Source organism: Gnatocerus cornutus, chromosome 3 (genome assembly GCF_029298725.1).
Source record: "Gnatocerus cornutus isolate USDA-ARS CGAHR chromosome 3, icGnaCorn1.1, whole genome shotgun sequence".
In the NCBI taxonomy this organism is placed as follows: Eukaryota; Metazoa; Arthropoda; class Insecta; order Coleoptera; family Tenebrionidae; genus Gnatocerus; species Gnatocerus cornutus.
In genome coordinates, this window is record NC_142235.1 from 12,606,787 (window position 1) to 12,629,979 (window position 23,193).

The 23,193-nt window shown below is 40.9% G+C and overlaps 5 protein-coding genes across 10 annotated transcripts; 4 read left to right on the plus strand and 1 right to left on the minus strand.

Moving 5' to 3' along the window:
• The first annotated feature begins 81 nt into the window (after positions 1-81).
• On the plus strand, positions 82-3,480 carry eIF3c (eukaryotic translation initiation factor 3 subunit c). Of its 2 annotated transcripts, none has more exons than XM_088032530.1 (7): positions 82-176; positions 438-543; positions 593-1,363; positions 1,420-2,046; positions 2,103-2,510; positions 2,556-3,224; positions 3,335-3,480. In XM_088032530.1, exons 2-7 carry the CDS (start codon positions 454-456, stop codon positions 3,419-3,421), a joined length of 2,652 nt encoding a protein of 883 aa, XP_087888656.1. In that variant the 5' UTR covers positions 82-176; positions 438-453; the 3' UTR covers positions 3,422-3,480. The 2 variants fall into 2 exon arrangements, with proteins under 2 accessions (XP_087888656.1, XP_087888657.1); XM_088032531.1 differs by having other exon boundaries at positions 2,556-3,209.
• Positions 3,481-3,581: 101 nt separating this feature from the next.
• LOC148177034 (vanin-like protein 2) lies at positions 3,582-5,426 on the plus strand. The gene is made up of 5 exons (XM_088032485.1): positions 3,582-3,683; positions 3,731-3,874; positions 3,920-4,194; positions 4,244-4,560; positions 4,605-5,426. Exons 1-5 carry the CDS (start codon positions 3,639-3,641, stop codon positions 5,357-5,359), a joined length of 1,536 nt encoding a protein of 511 aa, XP_087888611.1. The 5' UTR covers positions 3,582-3,638; the 3' UTR covers positions 5,360-5,426.
• A 408-nt stretch (positions 5,427-5,834) lies between these two features.
• On the plus strand, positions 5,835-9,526 carry su(w[a]) (suppressor of white-apricot). Of its 3 annotated transcripts, none has more exons than XM_088032579.1 (9): positions 5,835-6,050; positions 6,098-6,273; positions 6,321-6,481; positions 6,530-6,740; positions 7,457-7,542; positions 7,834-8,653; positions 8,699-8,956; positions 9,001-9,298; positions 9,349-9,526. In XM_088032579.1, the coding sequence occupies exons 1-9, from the start codon at positions 5,863-5,865 to the stop codon at positions 9,449-9,451; spliced, it is 2,301 nt and encodes a 766-aa protein (XP_087888705.1). In that variant the 5' UTR covers positions 5,835-5,862; the 3' UTR covers positions 9,452-9,526. The 3 variants fall into 3 exon arrangements, with proteins under 3 accessions (XP_087888705.1, XP_087888707.1, XP_087888706.1); XM_088032581.1 differs by having other exon boundaries at positions 9,007-9,298; XM_088032580.1 differs by having other exon boundaries at positions 7,834-8,080; positions 8,129-8,956.
• A 9,990-nt stretch (positions 9,527-19,516) lies between these two features.
• Positions 19,517-21,410, minus strand: ND-49 (NADH dehydrogenase (ubiquinone) 49 kDa subunit). Its single transcript, XM_088032632.1, has 6 exons — positions 21,245-21,410; positions 20,857-21,079; positions 20,609-20,810; positions 20,210-20,561; positions 19,911-20,160; positions 19,517-19,862 (listed from the first exon to the last, which is right to left on the minus strand). Exons 1-6 carry the CDS (start codon positions 21,340-21,342, stop codon positions 19,587-19,589), a joined length of 1,401 nt encoding a protein of 466 aa, XP_087888758.1. The 5' UTR covers positions 21,343-21,410; the 3' UTR covers positions 19,517-19,586.
• On the plus strand, positions 21,381-23,137 carry LOC148177037 (hyaluronidase Api m2-like). Of its 3 annotated transcripts, none has more exons than XM_088032633.1 (5): positions 21,381-21,466; positions 21,831-21,980; positions 22,025-22,648; positions 22,694-22,904; positions 22,950-23,137. In XM_088032633.1, exons 2-5 carry the CDS (start codon positions 21,880-21,882, stop codon positions 23,106-23,108), a joined length of 1,095 nt encoding a protein of 364 aa, XP_087888759.1. In that variant the 5' UTR covers positions 21,381-21,466; positions 21,831-21,879; the 3' UTR covers positions 23,109-23,137. The 3 variants fall into 3 exon arrangements, with proteins under 3 accessions (XP_087888759.1, XP_087888760.1, XP_087888761.1); XM_088032634.1 differs by lacking the exon at positions 21,381-21,466 and adding an exon at positions 21,673-21,772; XM_088032635.1 differs by lacking the exon at positions 21,381-21,466 and adding an exon at positions 21,683-21,772 and having other exon boundaries at positions 21,819-21,980.
• The last annotated feature ends 56 nt before the right edge of the window (positions 23,138-23,193 follow it).

Here is a 23,193-nt window from a genome sequence, read left to right on the forward strand (position 1 = left end):
CATCGTGAAAATAAAAAATAATTGGGCACTTATTTGAAAAATTCCGCCAATTTTTACCCGTCGCACCAACCACCTGCCACAAAAATCCCCAAACTTGACAGTTGACAGTTCTCTACCCATTTTTGTGGTTACAACGTTTCACGAAATCTGTTAAGTGAATAAAGAAAGCATCCAAAGTAAGTTATTTTTGCCCTTTCTACCCCTTTGCACTCATTTAACCCATCCAAAACCAAATTCTGGGCATCAGAGCCGTACTATGGCGACTGCACCATATGGTACCACGCCGAACCTCATGGCCCCCTCAAAAATCCCATGAAAAACACGAGTAAAACTGATCCACACCACAACTTTTATTGATTACAATTTAAAATTGATAACTCCATTGAATTTCAATCCGATCAATCAAAACATTGAGGTTATGTCATATTTATTTTCAGGTAAAAAAAGGTTAAAATGAGTCGTTTTTTCGCCGGTTCGGACTCTGATTCCGACAGCTCATCTGAAGAAGAGCCAATCCAACGCGCACCAGCGCAAGTTTACACTGTAAGTTAATCCTTCCAAACTGCCAAACAGACCTAACCTCAAATTGTAGTTCAGCGATGAGGAAGAAGAGGTGAAGCGCGTCGTGCGCTCCGCCAAAGAGAAACGCTATGAAGAACTCACCAACATCATCAAACAAATCCGAAATTTTAAGAAAATCAAAGACATGAGCAGCATGTTGACGAGTTTCGAGGACCTTCAGAAGGCGTACGTGAAGGCCGCTCCGGTCATTGCGAAAGAAGAAAGTGGTCAAACTCCGCGGTTCTTCACGCGATGCTTGGTCGAGATGGAGGACTTTATTATTGAGATGTGGGAAGATCGCGAAGGAAGAAAGAACATGAGCAAGAACAACAGTAAATCATTGGCTTCCATGCGGCAAAAACTGAGGAAGTATATCAAGGACTTTGAAGAAGACATCGCGAAGTTTAGAGAGAATCCGGATCAGCCCGATGACGAGGAAGAAGAAGAGAAGCGCGAGCCTGAACCGGACTCTGAGAACGAAGCTCCGGTGAAACCCGTGGCGAAGGTGGCGTCAAGACAAGTTATCGACGATGAAGGCTCGTCTGATTCCGACGACTGGCCGTCGGATAGCGATTCCAGCTCGGACAGCTCCGACGAAGACGAAGGGAAGTACCAGAGTATGCGAGAACGCTTCTTGAAGAAGTCGGGAACGATCCATGAAGACGACGAAGAGCGCGAACGACGCAAAGACGAGAAGCGCAAAGAAAGGAAAGAAAAAGACCGGAGGAAAGCCAAGAAAGAGGACGAAGAAGACGGAGAAGGCGAGTGGGAGTACGTCAAAGGCGGCATTGCCATCCCCAGTGTAAGTAAACACCAAAAAATCCCCCGTTCCTCCTTAATGAATCGATTCCCTTCTAGGAGAAGCCCAAAATGTTCGCCAAAGACGCGGAAATTGACCTCAGCCTCGTCATTAAGAAACTCAGCGAAATTATGGCCGCCCGAGGCAAAAAACGCACCGATCGCCGCGAACAGATCGAGCTCCTCCACGAGCTTCAGAACGTCTCCGAACAACACCAGCTCGGGAACGCGATCTTCATCAAAATCAAGTTTGCTATCATCTCTGCCATCTTTGATTACAACCCTAAAGTCTCCGACGCGATGAAACCGGAGTACTGGGTGAAGTTGCTCGATCGGATGTCGGAAATGCTCGACGCGTTGCTCGTCAGCAGCAACTTGATCGTCTCCGAGTCCATCACGGAAGAAACCGAGAATCTTGAGGAGCCCCCGTTTAAAATTCGAGGCTGCGTCTTAACGTCCGTTGAGCGCCTTGATGACGAGTTCACCAAGTTGTTGAAGGAGTGCGACCCGCATAGTAATGAGTACGTTGAGCGATTGAAAGACGAGGCGAGGGTGTCGGGGATTATCGATAAGACCATGAAGTACTTGGAGAGGGCGAGCGTTCCCTCGGAGGTCTGCAGGATTTATTTAAGGAAGATCGAGCATTTGTACTACAAGTTTGATCCGAGAGTGTTGCAACAAAAGGCGGTAAGAACTAACTAAGAGGGCGGGACGAATTAACTAAACCACGCCCTTTTTTACAGGGCGAGCTCCCCAAGGACCTCTACACCTCCGTCCAAGAAATGGAGAAGTTATGCAAATTTATCTACGCCAAGGACGGTACTGATCGTCTTCGCACCCGAGCCATCCTCTCCCATATTTACCACCACGCCCTCCACGACAATTGGTTCCAAGCGCGCGACCTGGTCCTCATGTCCCACCTCCAGGAAACCATCCACCACTCAGATCCCAGTACTCAAATCTTGTACAACCGCATGATGGCCCATTTAGGGCTGTGCGCGTTCCGCCACGCCAACATCAAAGACGCCCACAACTGCCTGGTAGATTTGATGATGACTGGGAAGCCCAAGGAGCTCCTAGCCCAGGGATTACTCCCTCAGCGCCAACACGAGAGGAGCAAAGAACAAGAGAAGATCGAGAAACAACGACAGGTGAGTGTGGCAGTTGTTTTAACACTGACCTAAAGGAGTGTTTAGATGCCCTTCCATATGCACATCAACTTGGAGCTCCTCGAATGCGTGTATTTGGTCTCGGCGATGCTCATCGAGATCCCTTACATGGCGGCGCACGAATTCGATGCCCGCCGCCGCATGATCTCCAAGACTTTCTACCAGCAACTCCGCAGTTCTGAACGCCAGAGTTTAGTCGGTCCTCCGGAGAGCATGCGGGAACATGTCGTAGCGGCGGCTAAAGCCATGCGTAATGGTAACTGGTCAGCTTGCAATACCTACATCATCAACGAGAAGATGAACGCGAAAGTCTGGGATCTGTTTTACCAAGCCGACGCCGTCAGAGCCATGTTAACAAAACTAATCAAAGAGGAGTCTTTGAGGACTTACCTCTTTACGTACTCCCACGTCTACGACTCTATTTCCATGGCAACGTTAGCACAGATGTTCGAGTTGGAGAAACCGGTCGTACATTCCACCATCTCGAAGATGATCATCAATGAGGAGTTGATGGCGTCGTTGGACGACCCGACACAGACGGTGGTGATGCATCGCAGCGAGCCATCGCGTCTGCAGTCGCTGGCGCTGCAATTGGCGGATAAAATTAATAATTTCGTTGATTCGAATGAGAGGATTTTGGAGACGAAGCAAGGGAACTTCTTCTCGAGGGGCATGAACCAGGTAGGAAATTTGAAGGTAAAGTTGATCGGTTGGACGAAAAATGTGATTTTGGCGGACGAGGCCGATAAAGGGCACTTTGTCGGACGAGGCCGATATGAACTTCGTTACAATATTCCATTTTGCAGGGCAACTTCAGAGGCGATAGACAGAACTATAGAGGTACGAATCAAGATTGGAATCGGCAACGTAGAGATCATAGGAAAGAGTATTAAGTGTCCAATTAAGAGTTTTGTAATTTGTCATATGGAGGTAATAAAAGATTGGAAGATTATCTCGGAGGTTGTTTTCTTGAAATATCCAGTCTTTTGTCCCATTATCTTTAAACTTTGATGGATCAAAGTCTAGTTTTAGAGACAATACAATTATCTTATCTTCGCGCGGATTTAAAATCGTAAACCAAAACAAAATCACCTGATACGTCTGGCTTGGATGATGGTTTTGATTGTCATCCTAACTCTTGTGACCTTGGCCCAGGTAAGTTCTTTTTTACCACACTTATTGGCACTAAAAATCCTCAAAAGGGTGCAGTATGGGACAACCTAAATGCAACCCTGGCAGTGGTGGAGTACCAACCCGTTTCTTCCATTTCTGACTCTGGTGAAACCAAAGTCCTCCTTAACACCATTCAGTTTATGGAACACGTCGTTTCTTTATCAGTGGATACGGTAAATCCTTTTGCACCAGTTCGTACCCAAAACTCACTTTTCTAGTCCTTCGATTTGATTGTTTTTCCCGAATCGGTCCTCCGCACCTCCCCAGAAACCGCCGTTGAAGTAGCCATCAACACCACCTGCGATGGGACCTGTCCGGATCCTCTCCAAGAAATGTCTTTCGTTGCCCGCATATACCACACTTATATCGTTGTGAACTTGGTCGAAAAATCAAAATGTGAGGAGTCCGACGAGAGTTCCAACTGCAAGAAGTCCGGCTTCAAGTTCTTTAACACCGACGTGGTCTTCGATCGTAATGGTGCCATCATCAATAAGTACGTAGAAAAAATTTTGTTTGCAACACGGGCTGTAGCTTCACGGTAGGTACCGGAAATACAACTTGTTTGGAGAGTACGACTTGGACAAGCCCGAGACTGCTGACCTTGTGATAGTTAGGACGGACTTCGGTCTCAACTTTGGAGTCTTCACGTGCTTTGACATCTTGTTTAAGACTCCAGCTCAGGACCTCGTCGACGCGGGGATTGACGGGGTTATTTTCCCGACGATGTGGTTTTCAGAATTGCCGTTTTTGACAGCGGTGCAGACGCAGCAGATGTGGGCTCAAAGACACGACGTTTTGTTTTTAGCCGCGGGAGCTAACAGCCCGTTTGTGGGGAGCGGCGGCAGCGGGATCTACAAAGGTACTAACTGTGCTTAGCTTCTCAAAATTCAATTTTCTTTTTAGGAGCTCAAGGGGCGGTTACCAGCGGAATTATCGGACAAGGGGGCTCTCACCATTTCATCTACACGTCCTCAAGTGTGCCCCCTCAGAGGGAAGATACAGACACTGTGGCTAGAACCATGGATAAGTTCCACCTAAAAACCGACAAAGCTATCGACAGCTACGTTTCAGTGATCCTTAACACGTCGTTACTTGAGCAGGACGTCTGCCACGATAAGTTTTGCTGTCATTTTAAGATTAACGCCACTGAGGGCCCCAAAAACGGGAGTTATTACACTTACCACCTGGCAGCGTTTTCAGGGGTGCGCTCGTTTGATGGAGTTTACAACGGAGGTATTGAGCTCTGTGGAGTGTTGGCTTGTTTGGACGACTCTGTATCATCGTGTGGGAAACGTTTTCCGCACTATGACGACATAGAGTGGCCTATAACTTTTAAAGAAATCACAGTATCGGCGGAGTTTGAAAAAAACGTGAATAAAACGCAATTTCCGAATTCTCTTTTGAGCTCAATCCTTCCCATCGAGGCAGAAAAGACTGTTTGGAGACAAGAAGAAACTGGAAATGTTGTGAACACTATTTTTTCTACGACGGATCAAAATAGATTGTTGACGTTCGGGATATTTGGAAGGAATTTCAATCTAGATTCGGCCCCCAGCAAAGACGAAGACCCTGACGATGATGACAATGCTGCGGGGGCCTTGGGGGGCACCATCGGAGTTTTACTAGGGGGAATACTCATCGCAATGTTTGTGAATTAAGGCGGCGTGGTTTAATTTTAAATGTATTTAGAGTATTTGTTGAGAAATAAACAAAAAATTAGCGGAAGTTGTGAAGTTCATAAGTAAAAAAGGCTCTAATGAATCCATTCTTAGTATCATAGTTTGAATAAAAAGTGGTACTTACGGTTTCTCAGAGTGTCCTGCAAGGCAAAACTGCAATAAAAACGGGAATTAGGGCACTTTTTCGCCGGTTTTTGCTTCAAATTTGCACGAATTTCAATTTTGACGCCTTTGACAGTCGCGCGCCTGCTCAGTTTTTTCACCATTATACTGAATGTTAAACCAAAGAATAAATAATAATTGAACATCAAGAATCACACTAGTAGCCCCATTAAACTAGTTTTGATGCAAATGGACGTGAAAAAAAGTTTAGAAGCTCCGAAAATCAGCTAAAATCAAACTCCATCTAGGGACTTTCGCGCCGCCATGTTCACCACTTACAAACCCTAGATTGGGCAAACGTCAAATTCGTACAAACAAACATGGCGCAATGGGGAACAACTTCCGAGTCCGGAATTCTGCGAAAAAACAAGCCAAAAGAGAACCACGACGATCTTCTAGTCTTCGGATACGCCTGCAAGTTGTTCCGGGACGATGACAAAGCGTCTTATATTGATAAAGGGAACCACCTCATTCCCTGGATGGGTGACGAAAAACTCAAAATTGACAGGTTAGTTTCTTGGTAAAGTACCTCTTTTGTGACTGTGAGAGTTTCAGGTATGATTGCCGAGGGGCACTGTCAGATTTGAGCCCCTTTGAAGCCAGCAGAGAAGGTTTTGACGCTATGAGGTGGCTGGGGCTGAGTGACTCAGAAAGGAAGCTAGAGCAACTCTGTGACAAGGAACGGTACTACTCGTTGCATATCAATGAAGAAGAAGAAGAAATGTACAAAGGTAGACAACCCCCGCTTGTTTTTCTCTCTGTTCATTCATGTTTTTAGAGGAGGAACAAAAAAGACAGAAAGCCAATGAGTTCCAGTATAGTTACGACGTGCAGCCGAACCCGGTGCAGGAAATGATCCCCACGGTACCGGAAGCGGAAGAGGAGGACGAGGAGTACGTGCCCTCTCCAATTCTAGACGTCCCAGTTGACATTGTTATAGTAAGACACAGAGAAAGTTAAGATTATGTAAACATGATTCGTTTTTAGCCTAAAACAGTGAAAGAAAACACGAGAATTGAGAAGACTGCGCTTTTTGTATGCAAGCAAGGACCACAGATGGAGATACTCATCAAAGCCAAACAAGCTGACAACCCCCAATTTGGGTTCCTCAACCAGGGGCACAACCTCTACAAGTATTACAGGCACGTTTTAGCGGCGATCAAAAACGGGCGCTACCAGGTCGCTTCTGCTAAAAAAGGTGAGTTTTTATCACAAAATGTCCGTGAAAACAGACCGGCGCGTCGTTGATTGTCTCACACCGTTTTTTATTTTTTGATATTTTTTATTTTTACGGTTATGGGAACGCGCCGGTGTGTCGTTGATTGATTCGTAGGTATTTTTAACCCATTTGCGTCAAAATTAGTAAAGCGATTCGGCTGTTGAAATTTGCCGGCGCCGGCGTGTCGTTGATTGATCGACAATAATTTGATTTAAATACATATTATTTCTTTTTTTTGTGTTTGTCATCGCAAAATTGGTCCTGCAAAAGGGTTATATAAACGTTTAGCATGTCGTTGATTAAATTACTATTTTATTTCATTTTTTGTCATTAGTTTACACAAAATTAGTCATTCGAGTCGGCTGTGGAAAGGTGTCAGCATGTCGTTGATGAATCCACGCGTCTTTTTAATTTGTTGAGCCCATTTGCGTCAAAATTGGTGACGCGATTCAGTGTGGAAACGGGCAGTGCGTCTTTGATTAAACTGCAACATTTTTTGTTGCTGTTGCTAACTAAATTGTTCACACGAGTCGGCTGTGGAAATTTGCCGGCGTGTCGTTGATTGAGCTTCACGTATTTTTTTATTTGTCACTACATATTTGTGTTAAAATTGGTAACGCGCGTCGGTTGTGAAAATGTGACGGTGTGTTGTTGATTGATCCAGACCTATTTTTACATTTCTTGTCGCGTTTCAGAGGAGAAAAAGGAGGAGAGCACTGAGAGTAGTTCCACGGAGGATCACTACCTCCACCCCAGCTTAGTGTCTACCACTACCCAACCGGTAGGTCTCTTCATCCTTAAATTCGTCTACTTTGTGATAATTATACGCCTTTGTATTGGTAGTAAAATAAACGCTTTGATAATATTCTCTTAGTTTTAATGTCGTGAACAACTAATAACGTTTTTTTCTGTTTGCAGGTACTAAGGTGATAATTCGTGTGTGTCGACTCGTTTAAAAAATTGTCTTTGGAACAATTTTTTTAGGATTTTATTTTAAATTTTTTGACGAAAATATCATTTAAACATATCTACAGGGTACGCAGAAAAATAACTTTTACTTATTGTCTGACAGGACGTACAAACCAGTATACCATCAATACCATACAAGCCTTCGGCCAATTGTTCCTATTCACAATTGGTTAATAGGATTCAAGGAAGTACTCAAGTGGACACGCCCCCGGCCGAAGCCACCACGAAACCTCCCGAAGCGTTCAACCAAATGACGTACGAGCAACAACAGTACTACCAATACTACTACACCGCGCAGTACTACGAGTACTACAAACAATTAGCCCACTACCAACAAGGAAATGGGCAAGGTGAGTCATTGAAAAAGTATTGTGCGCAACTTCGAGGTGGTTCCCCAGGTCCGCAGCTCCCGGAGACGCATTTAGACCCGTCTGTCCAAAACTACATCCAACAGATGGCGTATTCTCAATACATGCAGCATCAAGCAGCAAACTCCAATCCCTACGCGCAGATCGTCTCCAACGTCAGCAATAAAGAAGTGTCAAATCCGTACCCAACGCTGCCCACGATCGAAACAGTGCCAAAAAATGAACCGGAAAAGGAAGTTAGTACTCTCCTGTCATTGGCTCAGTACGGCTCCGACTCGGAAACCGACCATGAGGAAACCTCTGAAGACTTTAAGACCCCCACTGGTGAAATTCAGATTGTCATCGACAAGATGGCGAGCTACGTTGCTAAAAATGGCGTCCAATTTGAAGAAATCGTCAAAGGCAAAGGTGACCCCCGATTCGAGTTCCTCACCGAAAGCCACGAGTACTACAAGTACTACAAAAACAAAATCAAAATAACATTGGAGGCGGAGAAAAAAGACACCAAAGCCACGCCCCCGACTCCTCCTAAACCCAAAGAAAAGAAAGCCATTGGTGAGTGTGTGGTCACTGTTTTAGCACCCACTAATGACAATCCAGCGCCTGTCAGCTTCTCCATCAAGAAACCAAAAGACGACCCGCCCAAAGAAATCAAAAGCGCGTTGCCTGTAGAAGAGAGCGACGACGAAGACACCAATGTTTCGGAGCCTCCGCCTCCTGACACGCCCACGAAAGAGGCGGAGTCGTCGAACGAAGATGAAGCTAGTCATAAGAACGGGATCTTCGACGCAGATGATCCTCTTCTAGAAATGATTGATTTGACTGACGACACGGAAGAACGGAAAGACGCTAAAAGAGGTAAGTCAATACAGAATGAAAGGAAGAACGTAACAATTGTCTAGCTGAAGACAAGATCAAAGACAAACTTGCGGCGGCTGCGAGGGAAAAAATGGTGTCAGTAGCTCGAGATCGCGCTCTTCAACTGGAGAGAAAGAAGAAAGCGGCGGCGTTCCTCAAATTAAAGAGTGCAGAGAGTGGTGGTGGTGAAGAGACGAAGAACGAAGGAGCGACTGAAGGGAATAAGGAGAGGAAGAGGTCGAGGAGCAGAGACAGGAAGAAGGAGGTGGTGCAGATCGACGACTCTGGAGATGAGGAGGAACGCAAAAGGAGGTCTTCCAAGAAGAAAAAGTCACACAAAAGGTAAGTGCCTCAAGACTTTGAATGTTGGTAGAACTACTAGTTTTTTTCAGAAAACACTCTAAAAGCAAACACGATTCCCGCAACAAGAAGAAGTCGAAGAAAAAACGCCGCAGATCCGAATCGGGTAGTTCTTCCAACTCAAAATCTTCGTAACCTCATAGTACAAACTCCCTGTATATTATAATTTAAAAAGATGTAAATATACTTTATTTTTTAGTTTATTTAAAATAGTTTTTACATTATTTACAATTAAATCACCGGAAAGAAAAATTATCAACCGATTTTGCCGAACACTACGTCTACTAACTGTATCGATGATGGCGACAATATCTGCCAACATGTGGTTTTTACCAACTTTCTCCAGTGCTGCCAAAGGGGCAAAACCTGGAGCCTTGATCTTACATCTGTAAGGTTTAAGGGCCCCACAAACCTCGTTCTTGCACGACGTGTTTTCGACTGTTGGAACGAATGGTCGGAAAAACCGAGGTCTGTGGGTAAAAACCGTCTTGTTGAACCGTCGTTCCAAAATATCAGAAATTTTTGAAATCCGTCCGTCTTCGTTCTATCGGTTCGGGTAAACACGAGGTGTGTGGGCAAAAACCGTCGTGCTTTTTCAGTGTCGTTCGTGCTATTTTGCTTTCAACAGTCTTCTACTGCTGCCTATCTCAATTCTTCTATAATAATAGTTGGAATGGCCAAGAGTCACTCGTTTTATTAACTCTTTCGTCCATAATTTAGAATAAAAGTTTTCTCTTTTTGTATTTTCTGATACGAGTGCGTTTCAGAAAATGTCGGGCGATTTAATTTAATACTCATTATTTAATTTGAGTTCGGAAATCATCAACGGGGATTCAAATTAAGCACTTTAATTATTGAAAAACGTACATTGAATTCACTCGTCAAATTAATATCAGAAAACACTATTTAAAAGTCAGATTTGATCAATTGGAGATATTGTCACGTTGGCCGAAAGATCAAAAGTCTCGCTTGTAACAATAACAATTTTATTGTGCACTATGAACACTCTCGTACTTCACAATTATTCACTTTACAGGACTTCCAAATACTAGACTATCTACAATCCTATCGCTACTCCCCTATATACAGATATTCCCCTACTACTAGCCTAATGCTGGAGCGCTGCGAGAATATTCGGGAGTTCCGCCTATGACTCAGCGACCTTCTAGAAACGGCGATTCTCGAAACGCACGGAACATTCCAGCGCTGGCGCTCGAAGCTTCCAGAATCTTCTCGTAACAATATTTTCTTTCCGATGGTAACTGTGGTAGGAAACCAAAATTTTTGATTTACCACATTTTTACATATACTTAGAAAAAATTAAAAAATTTATAAGCGCTATATTGGGAAGCTCATTTTACGTTTTCCAAAATTTATTGATTTATTTTTTTTATAATTTTACATTTCACTTTATTTTATTTAATGAATAAATCTCGTTAATCTGAAGGAAAAGAAATCAACGTTTTCTGAAATTATAATCATTGATATTTTCTGGAAACATCTTGTAGGAAACCACCGCGCCGCTACTGACAACAATACGATTCTGTTTATCGCTTCAAAACCGACCAAAAATTACTGAAGGTGTGTGGCACCGTCCGGCTTTCGTTCTTCGTTCCAACAGTTTGACCCGACGTTTAAAAACGTCGTGCAAGAACGAGGTTTGTGGGGCCCTTTAGATCCACCATCGGAGACTAAGTAGACACCGAATTCGCCCTTGGGGGCTTCAATTTCTGTGTAGGTGGCACCCGGGGGCACCTGATAGCCTTGGGTGAAGAGTTGAAGTGGTGGATGAGGTCCTCCATTGACGTCTTTAATACACTCTCTGTCTACGGAATTAGAATCAATACTGACTCACCTTCATCCTAATTTACCATAATCTGTCTTAATCTCCCGGGGGCACTGATCGATAATCCTGATGGACTGCCTCATTTCTTCACTACGACATAAGTATCGGTCATAGCAATCCTCTTTAATTTCAATAGGGATGTCGTCGAACTCCATCAAGTCATACGCGTCGTATGGCTGCACTTTCCTCAAGTCCCACTTGATCCCGGAGCCTTTCAGCATAACACCACTATGAAACATCAAGTAAACCATGACAGTCCTTAGTTTTGTTTCTAACGGATGGGAATCGTCTTACCTGAATTGAGGGCGTCTTCGGCCGAGGTGATCCCGATATCCTGGATCCGTTGTACTCAAATCCTGAGGGCTAAAATAAGGCTCTAAATTACGGGAAACGGGGACAACTAGTGTTACTTTTGATGTATTTAACGTTTCTTTATACATATGTTCCAGAACACATGACCAATAGAGAAAGGGAGGGTGCCGACAGTCCATACAGAATACAAATTTACCATACAGATGGTAAATTTCAGGAATCACAGTATTCAAGAAAGTATCGTGTGATTCATTAAATTTCCATTCTAGGTGGGCCGTGTATTTTGGACGTGCGTTGACTTTTTGTTCGATAACTAGCAAATTTTGCAAATATTAAGTCGAAACTACTGTAATGGTGTTAGTTACGACATGAATTTTTTTCTCAAAGCCAACTGCGAATGGAAATTTAATGAATCACACAATATAAAAAATTACCAACCAATCCCGAATGATTATTCTAGAGGTGGAATAAAAGACCATCGCAATATCCTAGGCAACGAGAGTATAATGTTGACCTGACCAATGGATGATAGTATGTGTCCATAGTTACCGATTTTCAAATTCTGTTCAGCTTTGGGATTGGCTACCGTTTTTTGTCTTAACTCGATCATTTTTGAGCTGCTTGTTCACTCGTGCGTAATTGACTTTTTACCTCACACGTCGCGTAATATACAGTACAACCTTGTTTATCCGTGATTCTCGGGCCGGATAATCGAGTTGTTAAATAAACATATGTTTAAAAGACAACAGAATGATTTGGAACGTTTTTTCAATTCAAAATATATAAAAAACTTTAACAACGTTTATCAACATCTTAACAGAAACAATTTTAAATATAGAAAAAAATTGAAACAATCAACTTTTATCAGACTTATTACATAAAAGTAACTATTTTGTAGTAAAAAAATCTGGTACTTTCAATTATTTTTTTTTGTTCCAAAATTTTCTCTGCCACTTGAGTTTTCAGTTTCCTTAATTATGAGGTTTTCATTACAAATGAATTTATTTCAAGCACCTTTGTTAATGTTTGCAAACGCTACTGGGTATTCAAAGACAAAAAATTTGTTTTTGCTCTCTGCACTGATTTAAATCTCATTAAACTATACCAACCGTTACTCGTGAAATTCCAAATTTTAAGTTTTTTAACATTGGAAGCAAAAGTACGAAGTAGTTGGTTTTCGATTTGTGCGTTTTTGTAATGAACGGATAATCGAATGCACATCCTTGCACTGATAATCCGCACCCAGATAATCGAGGTTCTACTGTATTACTATGCAGTCCAAAATAATGGTTTTTCGCTTGCTTATGGACCAAACGTGCTGGAGGGTGGAAATCTTTGAAAGGAATTGTTGAGAGTTTTCTGGGAAACAATGGGTTTGTTGGAAAGGTGGATGTCTCTGCATTTTCACTTCAACTTTTTTCCAGACAAACTGATGTCAGTAATCGATAAACATAATTTATCATCAATTTTACGAAAATTCTACCAGAGGCAATAAATAGTTATTGGTTTAACAAGGCTGAAAAATGCTCATTTGGAAGTGCGAGGATTTCATTTCCGAGCATTTCCAAAGCATTTTGACATCTTCAAATACGAACAACTACTACCTGTTGAAAAGTTTTTTGAGGCAGCAAAAGTCTCGCAAGGCCAAAATTCTCAAATTGAACTAAATTGACGAATTTTGAAAAAAATCCGCCTGGTTCTCTAATCTTTGATTTTACCTTATATTTCAGCGCAGCTATTCCCTGATTATGAACAGTTGGACAAAAATTATTTTTCGTAATAGGTGTATGTTAAATCGATTTATCAGTACTGTTTTCTATCTTGTTAAGGTAGCTTTAACAGCCACGGCCGTTAAATTTAGTTTAAAGAGCCACGGCCGTTAAATTCATTTATCGGGCCAAGGACCTGTTAAATAGTGTCAAAAACACCAAATTATCAAATTTTATTGGAGATTAAATTACATCGAAACTTAAATAATTGAACTATTTCTTGCACAATTTCTAATTCTAACTTTTTCCAATAGAAACACTTTGTCTGGAGCTTCCAGTAGAAATTTAGTTACTTGCTCTGCATCCAAAACTGCAGCTTTTTTTGGTTTGTAGCCTTCAGAGTTTCTTTTGAGCAAGATAAATAACTTCCATACCTAGACAAAAACACTAAAAATAGTGATGCGTATGTTTTCACTTTGATCCTTACCCGGAAATATCAAGATTTTCGTTTACTTTCAAACAAATTTTGAGCATCGAGAATTTTGACCACAAACTGTTTGGAGAAAATTTAGTAGACACATTTGAGTAATACGCCAATACAACTTCTTCGTTTGTGCCCTCTACTTTCTTGCTTTTCCGCCATGAGACAAAATCTTCATATTCCTTTTGGTATCTTCGCTGGTAACAAAGCTTGACTCGCTGTTAAAGCTTGTGCAAGAATTTCGTCGGGAATGCTTACCGTAGCTCAATTTCTTTGCATTTTTATGCCACAGAAAACTTTTTTGATGAAAATTGGCACGTTGTTTGAAAATAACAAATTCTGTTACCATGAAGTCCGGCCGTAATGACTTGATTTAATGAATTTTTATTTACGCTGATTTACGTTGTTAAAAATTTCACTTTTAAAATGTTTTTCTTAGGACACCTATTACGAAAAACGTTGAACAACATTCGGTCGATATTGCATTTAACAGGCGCGGAGATTTTATACGCCGCGGCTGACGCCTTGGCTTTACAAACATCTCCTTGCCTGTTAAATGCTTAATATCGGCCTTATGTCGTTATAGTATTGTAATGATCTGTAACCCAATTCCGCCAAAATTCAAATGAACCGCCAAACTCGAGAACCGCGAACTTTAAAATAAATAAAATGGCCGAAAATCGTGATCGTCTGAAACGGCTAGGACCTACGTTGTGTTGTGAAGGCGGATGTTCGTTAGATACAAAGCAGTGCATCGTCTTTTGGGAAGAGCGTACCAACACAAAGAAATAAAAATACACCAGACCAAATGTGGTTTAACTTGTTTTATTCAGACTTTAGAAGTTTAAATGGTTTTGATTTAAATTGTACAGCTAATTGTTCAAGAATTACAAGCATTTGAACAGACGAACTGATCATGTTACAAAATTCTTAATAATCTTTAATGTTAAAAGAAGTCACTTTACAAAGAAACGTTTCGGTACAAAAATGCAATAAACAAATTAGCGGAAAGTGAATTACATCAAAAGAACTACAAAATCTCCCATTCGCTCTGTTGTGAGTGTGATCAAACTACAAAAATTATTTAAACAAAATAACAATGAAAAACAACACACAATTTACCAAATAAACATATACAAACAATTTATCAATAAACATTAATAATAAAATGATAATTATTTTCAAAGGCGACACACAGAAACAGGACGAGATTATGTTTTCGGAAGACCCGAAGACAATCTTTCCCATTCCGCAAGCATAGTACAGGCGGTGTCTTATCGAGAGTACTAACAAATTATGGCCAGATTAAGAGTAACCAACATCTCACCCGCGGAAGACCCGCTAGTTAGGTGAACCCTGACTACCCCGCGAGTCCCACGTAACAAGCTTCCAGCACTGGAGGGTTTTCGAAAGTCAAAATCAAAGTTTAATTTTGAATTGATCACACTCTAAAAAGAACATACTAACATTAACGCGAGAGGCTGTTTGTTATGTTGAGTCTTTTGTGACGAAGAAAATCTAGAAAGGAGAATTGGGTTCGGACGAGTACAGAGTAGCTAAGAAAACAAGGGACATACATAAAATACATAAACATATAAATTTTCAGTTTCAGTTTCAATAAAATACAATGGAAGAGAAAGTCGTGGACTTTAGGAAAAATGTACTCGTTTTTGCTCACGAATGACACAGAGCGATTCAAAAAGACATTCCCAGTTAATTTGATGTATTTCACAATTTCTTTAAAATTCGATTCTATTTTTAATCCTTCGAACTCAACAGTATAAATTCCTTGAACTGAATCGAATAAAATTCAAGTTCCCAAAACTATCGGGTTTCCACGAATCTAAACTGCTTCTGCACGTGTCTTATCGGACGGCGGGCGAACACTGGTTGAATCCAGACGCTTACGTCATCGGAAAAACGCGTTACTTTAGAATTGTACAGAAAATAGCTACTTTACATGAATCCGGAGTGTCTTCCTTCTTAAAACAACAAATGACAAAAATTATTACATACCAAAAGGTGACAACACACAAGCGCTTCTACAAGAAGCCCTAAAATGGTCACTACACTCGCGTCAAAATTAATGGGTTAAAAAAAAAGAAAATTATTTACAAGATTTTGACAAACTACAAATGAACAAAACACAAAATGAAAAATTAAAACAAAATAGGAATTAAACATAACACTTGGAAAAATTTGGCGAAACGCACTCGATAACACAGCACCTTGGTAGTTCCGAAGTCGTACCAAGAATCATTGCCTCCGGCGTCGCCCGCCTCCTCCGCTGTGGCGGCGGTGAACTACCAAGTCCACCAACTTCTTAACGCAAAAATTCCTGCGGTCGTTGTGGCGCGAAAAGTTTGAAATTTGAATTTGAAGTGGGACACTACAGTATATTAAGTATTAAGAACGGTAAGGACACTTTACCGATCGAAGACAATTGTTTGGAGGAGCGCAGCGACGACTCCAATTATTGTCTGAGATCGGTATAGTCCTTAACGTTCGTGATGCTTATAATATTTTTTGCACGATAGACAAATTTCGATTATTTTTATAAAACTAAAAATGTTGCAAATAATTAACATTGTTTGTTCTTCAATAATTCCTGAAAAGTCAAAATTTCGGTTTGAGAATGGATATAAATCCTTCTTTTTTAATGACTATTTTTAAATTTTTACTTAGTGTTCTAGAACGGTAAGTAAATTTTGTACTTACCGTTTTGTTTATCTTGGTAACCAGTAAACTCAACTTACTGTTCCAACAGCAGGCGCGGTAACTAAGCAAAATTGTTCTATCGAGCAAAAATAACTATAATGTGTTAATTTTGCGCCTCTTATTACGAGTTTATTGTTACAACAAGCAACCTTCGCCTTTTATTTTAAAAATGGTTGCTATAACAGTTTTTGACTGACATTTGATCAGAATGAACCCGCGAACATTAGATTTGATTTTAATAATATCTGCATCGTTTTTCGTGCTAGCAGACATCATTTTGGCGTTATGTCTCCGTTTCGTTTTGCCGCGTTATGTAATTGACGTGAATTGGTATTATGTCGGTGATTACGCATTGCCTTTTCCTGTAGCAGCTGCTAAATGCCCTTGCCTGTATGGAGTTTTTCCTAATGGAACTAATTCAGACATACATTTCGGTGAAATCCCAACTGAGAGACCTATCGAAATAGAAAAGAAATTGACTCGTCACAAATGGTTGGTATCTGTCCACACGGTGGATAACTTCAAAACGAATTTTAGATGTCCTGGGATAATTATATTTGAAGACAAATTTCTGTCAAGTATGTCTTGTTCCTACATCTAACAATTTAGAAAACCTTACTTTTTCTGTTTTAGGCATTAATTGTCCTGTATCAATAGATGCATTGAACAAAATACAGGTTCGTTCCAACAGTCCTTATTACAACAAGTTCGGAAGATTACATCATGTTAAGCAGTTGCGTATTAGAAGTGATCACCTTTTTGAGATGACCGTCTCACCTACGTTTTCAAAAGAAAATGTTCCAAAGCCTAGCCCTGAACTAACTTTTAGTCCTGTGAAGGGAACCTACGCTGCTGCGGTGTCCTGGAAAAAGATGGCTGAAAACGAACCATTTAAAGAAATCACATGGACAACTAAAAACGCACCAGCAAATCTATCGAAAACAGTGTGTCCAACATATTCCAAAAATCAAATTCTTAGGATTGTGGTGACCAATTGTAACGAAGTAGTAAATCTAAGGTGGTCAGATTTTCGGCTGTGTGATTATCATAAAATGTACAGGCTGAAAAAGACTCTTTATGTCCTTCCTAAATGTGAAGTGTAATGTTAAATTACTGTTCTGTTTATCCATTTTAGATATCTTTATAAAAAAGTTAAATAAAGACAAGTTTGTATTGTCCACAACTGAACTTAAAAGAAACAATACCACTTGGAGAAGATCCTACAACATTCCAAATGGAAATCGTACCTATTTTTCCAAGAGATGTTGCATCTAAACATTTCAAACATAAACCTTCTATTTCTGACAGATGGCAAGGCAGTTCTACAAGCTTTAAGGCGAGTGCCAAAACATTTTTCTTATGGAGAATCCCATGTAAAGTATCGTCTAAATATTCTGCATATTTTAATGTATAAGTTTCGTTCTTATCATCAACTGCTTGTATTCATTTTCTTGTAAAACTAAGTAACAAACATTGGAAAAAACATTTATTTAAAAGTTAAATTACTTGAAAATTCGATAATTTGGGTAGTTTTAGTAATTTCTGCTGTTCTCTTGCAATTCAGCCGTTGAATCTTGATAAAAATTGATGGTTTTGTAGATTTCGAGCTCTTCTTTGCGAATTCCAACCAGAAAACGGCGAAAATCAGCGAGAAATACATCGAAATAAGCGAAAGCCTCTAAGAATTATTATGTCCGATTTTTGTGAATTTTTAAACTAAGAATTAGTAAAGAACACTTTTAAAAACACTTTCCCGTTAAGTTTAAATCGATATCATTAAAATTGGTTTAGTTATGAGTAAGATAAAATAAAATTTCAATTTGTTAGACCCAAAAATGCCACCAATTTTTTTTGATCCAGTAATTTCGTTACTTTTTATGCGATTTTAACGACATTTGTGGAGATTATCACTCTCGACTGTCTTATTAAGAGTGTCGATCTAGAAAAATTTAGACCGAAAACGAGAATTTTTAGAAATTTAGATTTCGAGGAGCAATAAAAACGACTAAAAATTATACCTGTAAGTTTTTCATTTTTAATGTCACTATAACCAAATTTGTGGTGTTTATAAGTCTTGACTCCCTTATTAAGAGTACCGATTTAGAAAAATTTAGACCAAAAAGGAAAATATTTAGAATTTTTTATTTGGACAACTGTGAAAATGTCAATTGCCACCAATTTTTTTTTAGATCCTGTAATTTCTTTATTTTTTATGTGATTTTGACGAAATTATCACTCTTGACTGTCTTTAAAATTTAGAGCGAAGGGGAGAATTTGTATAAATTTTTATTTCGAGCAGCTAAAAAAAATTTACAAAAAAAAACTTGAACCCGCTTTAATTTCGACATTTTTGGTGTCACAAGAACAAAATTTGTGGGAGTTTTTTTTAAGTTAAATAGTCCATAGAAGTTGCAGAATTTGGGTTAATTTTAATATTACTTTTTAGCGATTATTTCTAATAACGTGTGACTTAAGCTATCTTAAGTGTGATTTAAGTCCAGATAATCTAATTTTTCTTAGAAGCAGAAGGAACCAAAAGTGTAAAAATATGCCCAAAAAATTATTTTTACTAGTACACGATTATTTTGCACGATTTGAAATAGTCATCAATAACTCGCAATTCGCTCTTAAATTGCATATTTGAAAAGAGATTAATAACACCACCGTGATTTTTTAGAATACCTGTTTATATGGCATAGGGTATAGGTAATTTATTACGAAATTTATTACAGAATAAAAGGAAAAACGTAACAATTCGAGATAGCGCTCTTCAACTGGAGAGAAAGAAGAAAGTGTTCCTCAAATTAAAGAGTACAGAGAGTGGTGGTGGTGAAGAGGCGAAGAACGAGGGGGCGACTGAAGGGAACAAGGAGAGGAAGAGGTCGAGGAGCAGAGACAGGAAGAAGGAGGTGGTGCAGTTCGACGACTCTGAAGAGGCAAGAGCCTCAAGACTTTGAATGTTGGTAGAACTGCTAGTTTTTTTCAAAAAACACTCTGAAAGCAAACACGATTCCTGCAACAACTAGAAGTCGAAGGAAAAACGTCGCAGATCCGAAACAAGTATACTTAGTTCTTCCAACTCAAAATCTTCGTAACACCCTGTATATTATAATTTAAAAAAATATATAAATATATTTACTTAATTTTTTAGTTTATTTAAAATAGTTCTTACATTATTTACAATTAAATAACCGCAGAGAAAAATTATCGATCGATTTCGCCGAATACTACGTCTAGAGTACCGATGATGGCGACAATATCTGCCAACATGTGGTTTTTACCAACTTTCTCCAGTGCTGCCAAATGGGCAAAACCTGGAGCCTTGATTTTACATCTGTAAGGTTTAGATCCACCATCGGAGACTAAGTAGACACCGAATTCGCCCTTAGGGGCTTCAATGGCTGTGTAAGTGGCACCCGGGGGCACCTGGTAGCCTTGGGTGAAGAGTTTGAAGTGGTGGATGAGGGCCTCCATGGACGTCTTCAACATACTCTATGACTACCGAATTTAGAATCAAAACCAACTTACCTTCATCTCAGCTCTGCTTGGGGGGGTCAATTTAGCATCGTCTGTCTTAATCTCCCCGGGGGGCATCTGGTTGAGACACTGATCGATAATCCTGAGGGACTGTCTCATTTCTTCAATACGACATAAGTAGCGGTCATAGCAATCCCCTTTGATTCCAATAGGGACGTCGAACTCCATCAAGTCATACGCGTCGTATGGCTGGACTTTTCTCAAGTCCCATTTGATCCCCGAGCCTCTCAGCATGACCCCACTATAAAACAAGTTAGCCATGACATTTCGTTGTGTTATTTCTTACGAACCTAAATCCATAATTGAGGGCGTCTTCGGCTGAGACGATCCCGATGTCCTGGGTGCGTTGTACCCAAATCCTGTTGGTTGAGAGGACGTCCTCCACTTCGTCAAGACGCTCGCTGAATTTAGCCGCAAACTCGTAAATATCGTCCATTAAACCTAGAGGAAGGTCCAGGGAGACGCCTCCTGGACGGATATACGCTGCGTGCATTCGAGCCCCCGAAACGCGCTCGTAGAACTCCATCATTTTCTCTCGCTCTTCAAACAGCCAGAAGAAAGGAGTGAGGGCCCCCACGTCAAGAGCGTGACAACCCACAGCCATGATGTGGTTCAAAATACGCGTGATCTCCGCAAAGAGGGCTAAAACAAGACTCTAAATCACGGGAAATAGGGGCGACTGGTGTTACTTCTGATGTATTTAGCGCGAATAGGAACGTCGATATTCAGCAGCTTCTCCACAGCGAGACTGTAGCACTGCTCGTTGCACATCATAGAGACGTAGTCCAAGCGATCGAAGTACGGGAGAGCTTGAGTGTAAGTCTTGTATTCGATGAGCTTCTCGGTGCCGCGGTGGAGGAGCCCTATATGGGGGTCCGCCCTCTTCACAATCTAAAATTTGAAGTCAAAAAAACTGTTTGGGCGTAGAAAAACAGACCTCTCCGTCGAGATCCAGGACGAGTCGCAAGACCCCGTGAGCCGCCGGGTGCTGAGGCCCGAAGTTCAAAGTCAAGTTTTTCACCGACCGCTCGATTGGGGCTTTCTGGGCGTTCCATGGGGGCAACTTCCACTTACTGGTAACTTCGTCTGGGTACATGACGGGGCCCTGGAACTGCGCCATCCATTCGGCGTCGGGGTACCACTTCGCCTTCTCATGGCCGCTAAAAAAACATAATTTTGTAAACACAATCTCACTTGTAATCGTGCGGGTCCTTAAAAGACTGCGAAAAATGACATTTGACGTCTAGTGTCAAAACATAACCTCACTTTTATTACATAATTGTTATACACAGATTAAAAAAAGAAATGGGGCTTTGCCCTCGTACCTCGTGTGTATCAAGGCGGCTCCGTTTGTCAGCACGTGCTTGGGGGCGGCGAAGGGAGCGGCTTTCCTCAAAATAGTGTTTAAAATCGCGTTAGCCATACTGGCGCTGGCTAAAGTTCCGGCACCTGTCACTTTCGGTGATTAAGGTTGCGTCAGTCATTAGCAATTTTAAATTAATTAAGGTAATGGGGCTAAGATTATCGCTCTGCAAAGATAAAGAATGGTAAGTCATATAATTAGCGTTGATGTGCGGAACAAGTTTGTTCTAATTGATACGGAAAATTTGCATTTTACCAGTGGCGTATCAAGGTCGCGGAAAAATGGGAAATGTGTCACTTGCCGTGGAAAACAAAATATAATCGCTCCGAGCGCGATAAACTCTTGCTCTTGAACCAATTTAAAAATAACATCGATTGTTGTCATTCCAGCTCGGTATTTCCACCTTCTAGCATTGTCCGGAGGGAAAAATCCGTTTTGGGGGCCGAAATTTTGCGCCACTGGTCCGCAATAATTAGCCTAGGTGTAGAATGTGTGTAAAATATGCACATATTCATTGTTTCCCATATTTAAATTAGAAATTTCCGCAGGAACTCCGTGATATTGTTTTGGTGCCATTTCATTTTGAAATAGTCGGTAATGTTCGGTCATTGGAGCAGTGTTGCCGGAATGCCGTCACTTTTCGTCACCCTCATCATATTCAGACTTCTCCTCTTCACAGTGGAAATGACTACCAACAGGTAAAACAGTCGTACCAACTTCACCAAACTAACATAGTAACTAGTACCAGGACTATACATCGGACCAAAAAAATCCCCTATTACTGGAACGTCCCAACTTTCCAGTGCGATTCCCACAAATTGAATTTCACAGATCTTGCAGAGAAGTATGGGATTATTCAAAATGACAACGACAGGTTCAGAGGGAAAGAAATTGTTATTTTGTATGACCCGGGAAGCTTCCCAGCACTCCTCAAAGACAACAGTAGGATAATCAGACGAAACGGAGGAGTCCCTCAGGAGGGGAATTTAACGCTACATTTAACACTCTTCGAGGAGCTCGTGGGAGAACTCATCGCAGAGGACTTCTCCGGTTTGGGGATTATAGACTTTGAAAGTTGGCGCCCGATTTTTCGACAGAATTTCGGGACTTTGGCGCCGTATAAAGACCTATCTATCGAAATAGAACAGAAGAAACATCCTTTTTGGCCGAAATTTCTAGTGGAGAAAGAGGCCACAAGACGGTTTGAATTCCACGCGCAAAAGTTCATGGAGGAGACTCTCGCTGTGGCGAAGATCTTGAGAGGGAACGCCACGTGGGGGTACTACGCGTATCCATATTGTTTCAATATGGCGCCGAGTAACATGAGGACGGCCTGTCCTATTGAAGTACAGAAAGAGAATGATCGGTAAGGAAAAAAATGCAGATAATTTTTTATTCATTGAGATTGTAGAATTGATTGGTTGTTTAAAATGAGCGACAATTACTACCCTTCGATTTATTTCGACCCTCGTCTCAGTGGAAAAGAAAAAATTCAAATGATAGAAGGGCGGATCAACGAAGCTCACAGACTCGTCAGTGCGGTGAAGACGAAAACTCATACACCCAAAATTGTACCATATTTTTGGTACAAGTACCACGGCGGAAAGACTTTCGTCACGAAGGTACGCTGTCATTAACGGAAACAACAAGTTCAATTGTTTTTCTAGGAAGACCTATTCAACGCCTTCTCGACTTTGTCGGCTTCAAACATCGACGGATTAGTTATCTGGGGCAGCAGCAATGACGTCAACACCAAAACCAAATGTCTGAATTTGTACGAATATGTCGACAACATTTTGGGACCGAGTCTAGTCAATAATTTATAATTAAATAAAGTCTGCACATTTATTAGTCACCGGTTACTAATTTTCATCGGTATGAATCCCGGTCGTGGTACTTTAGCCACATCCT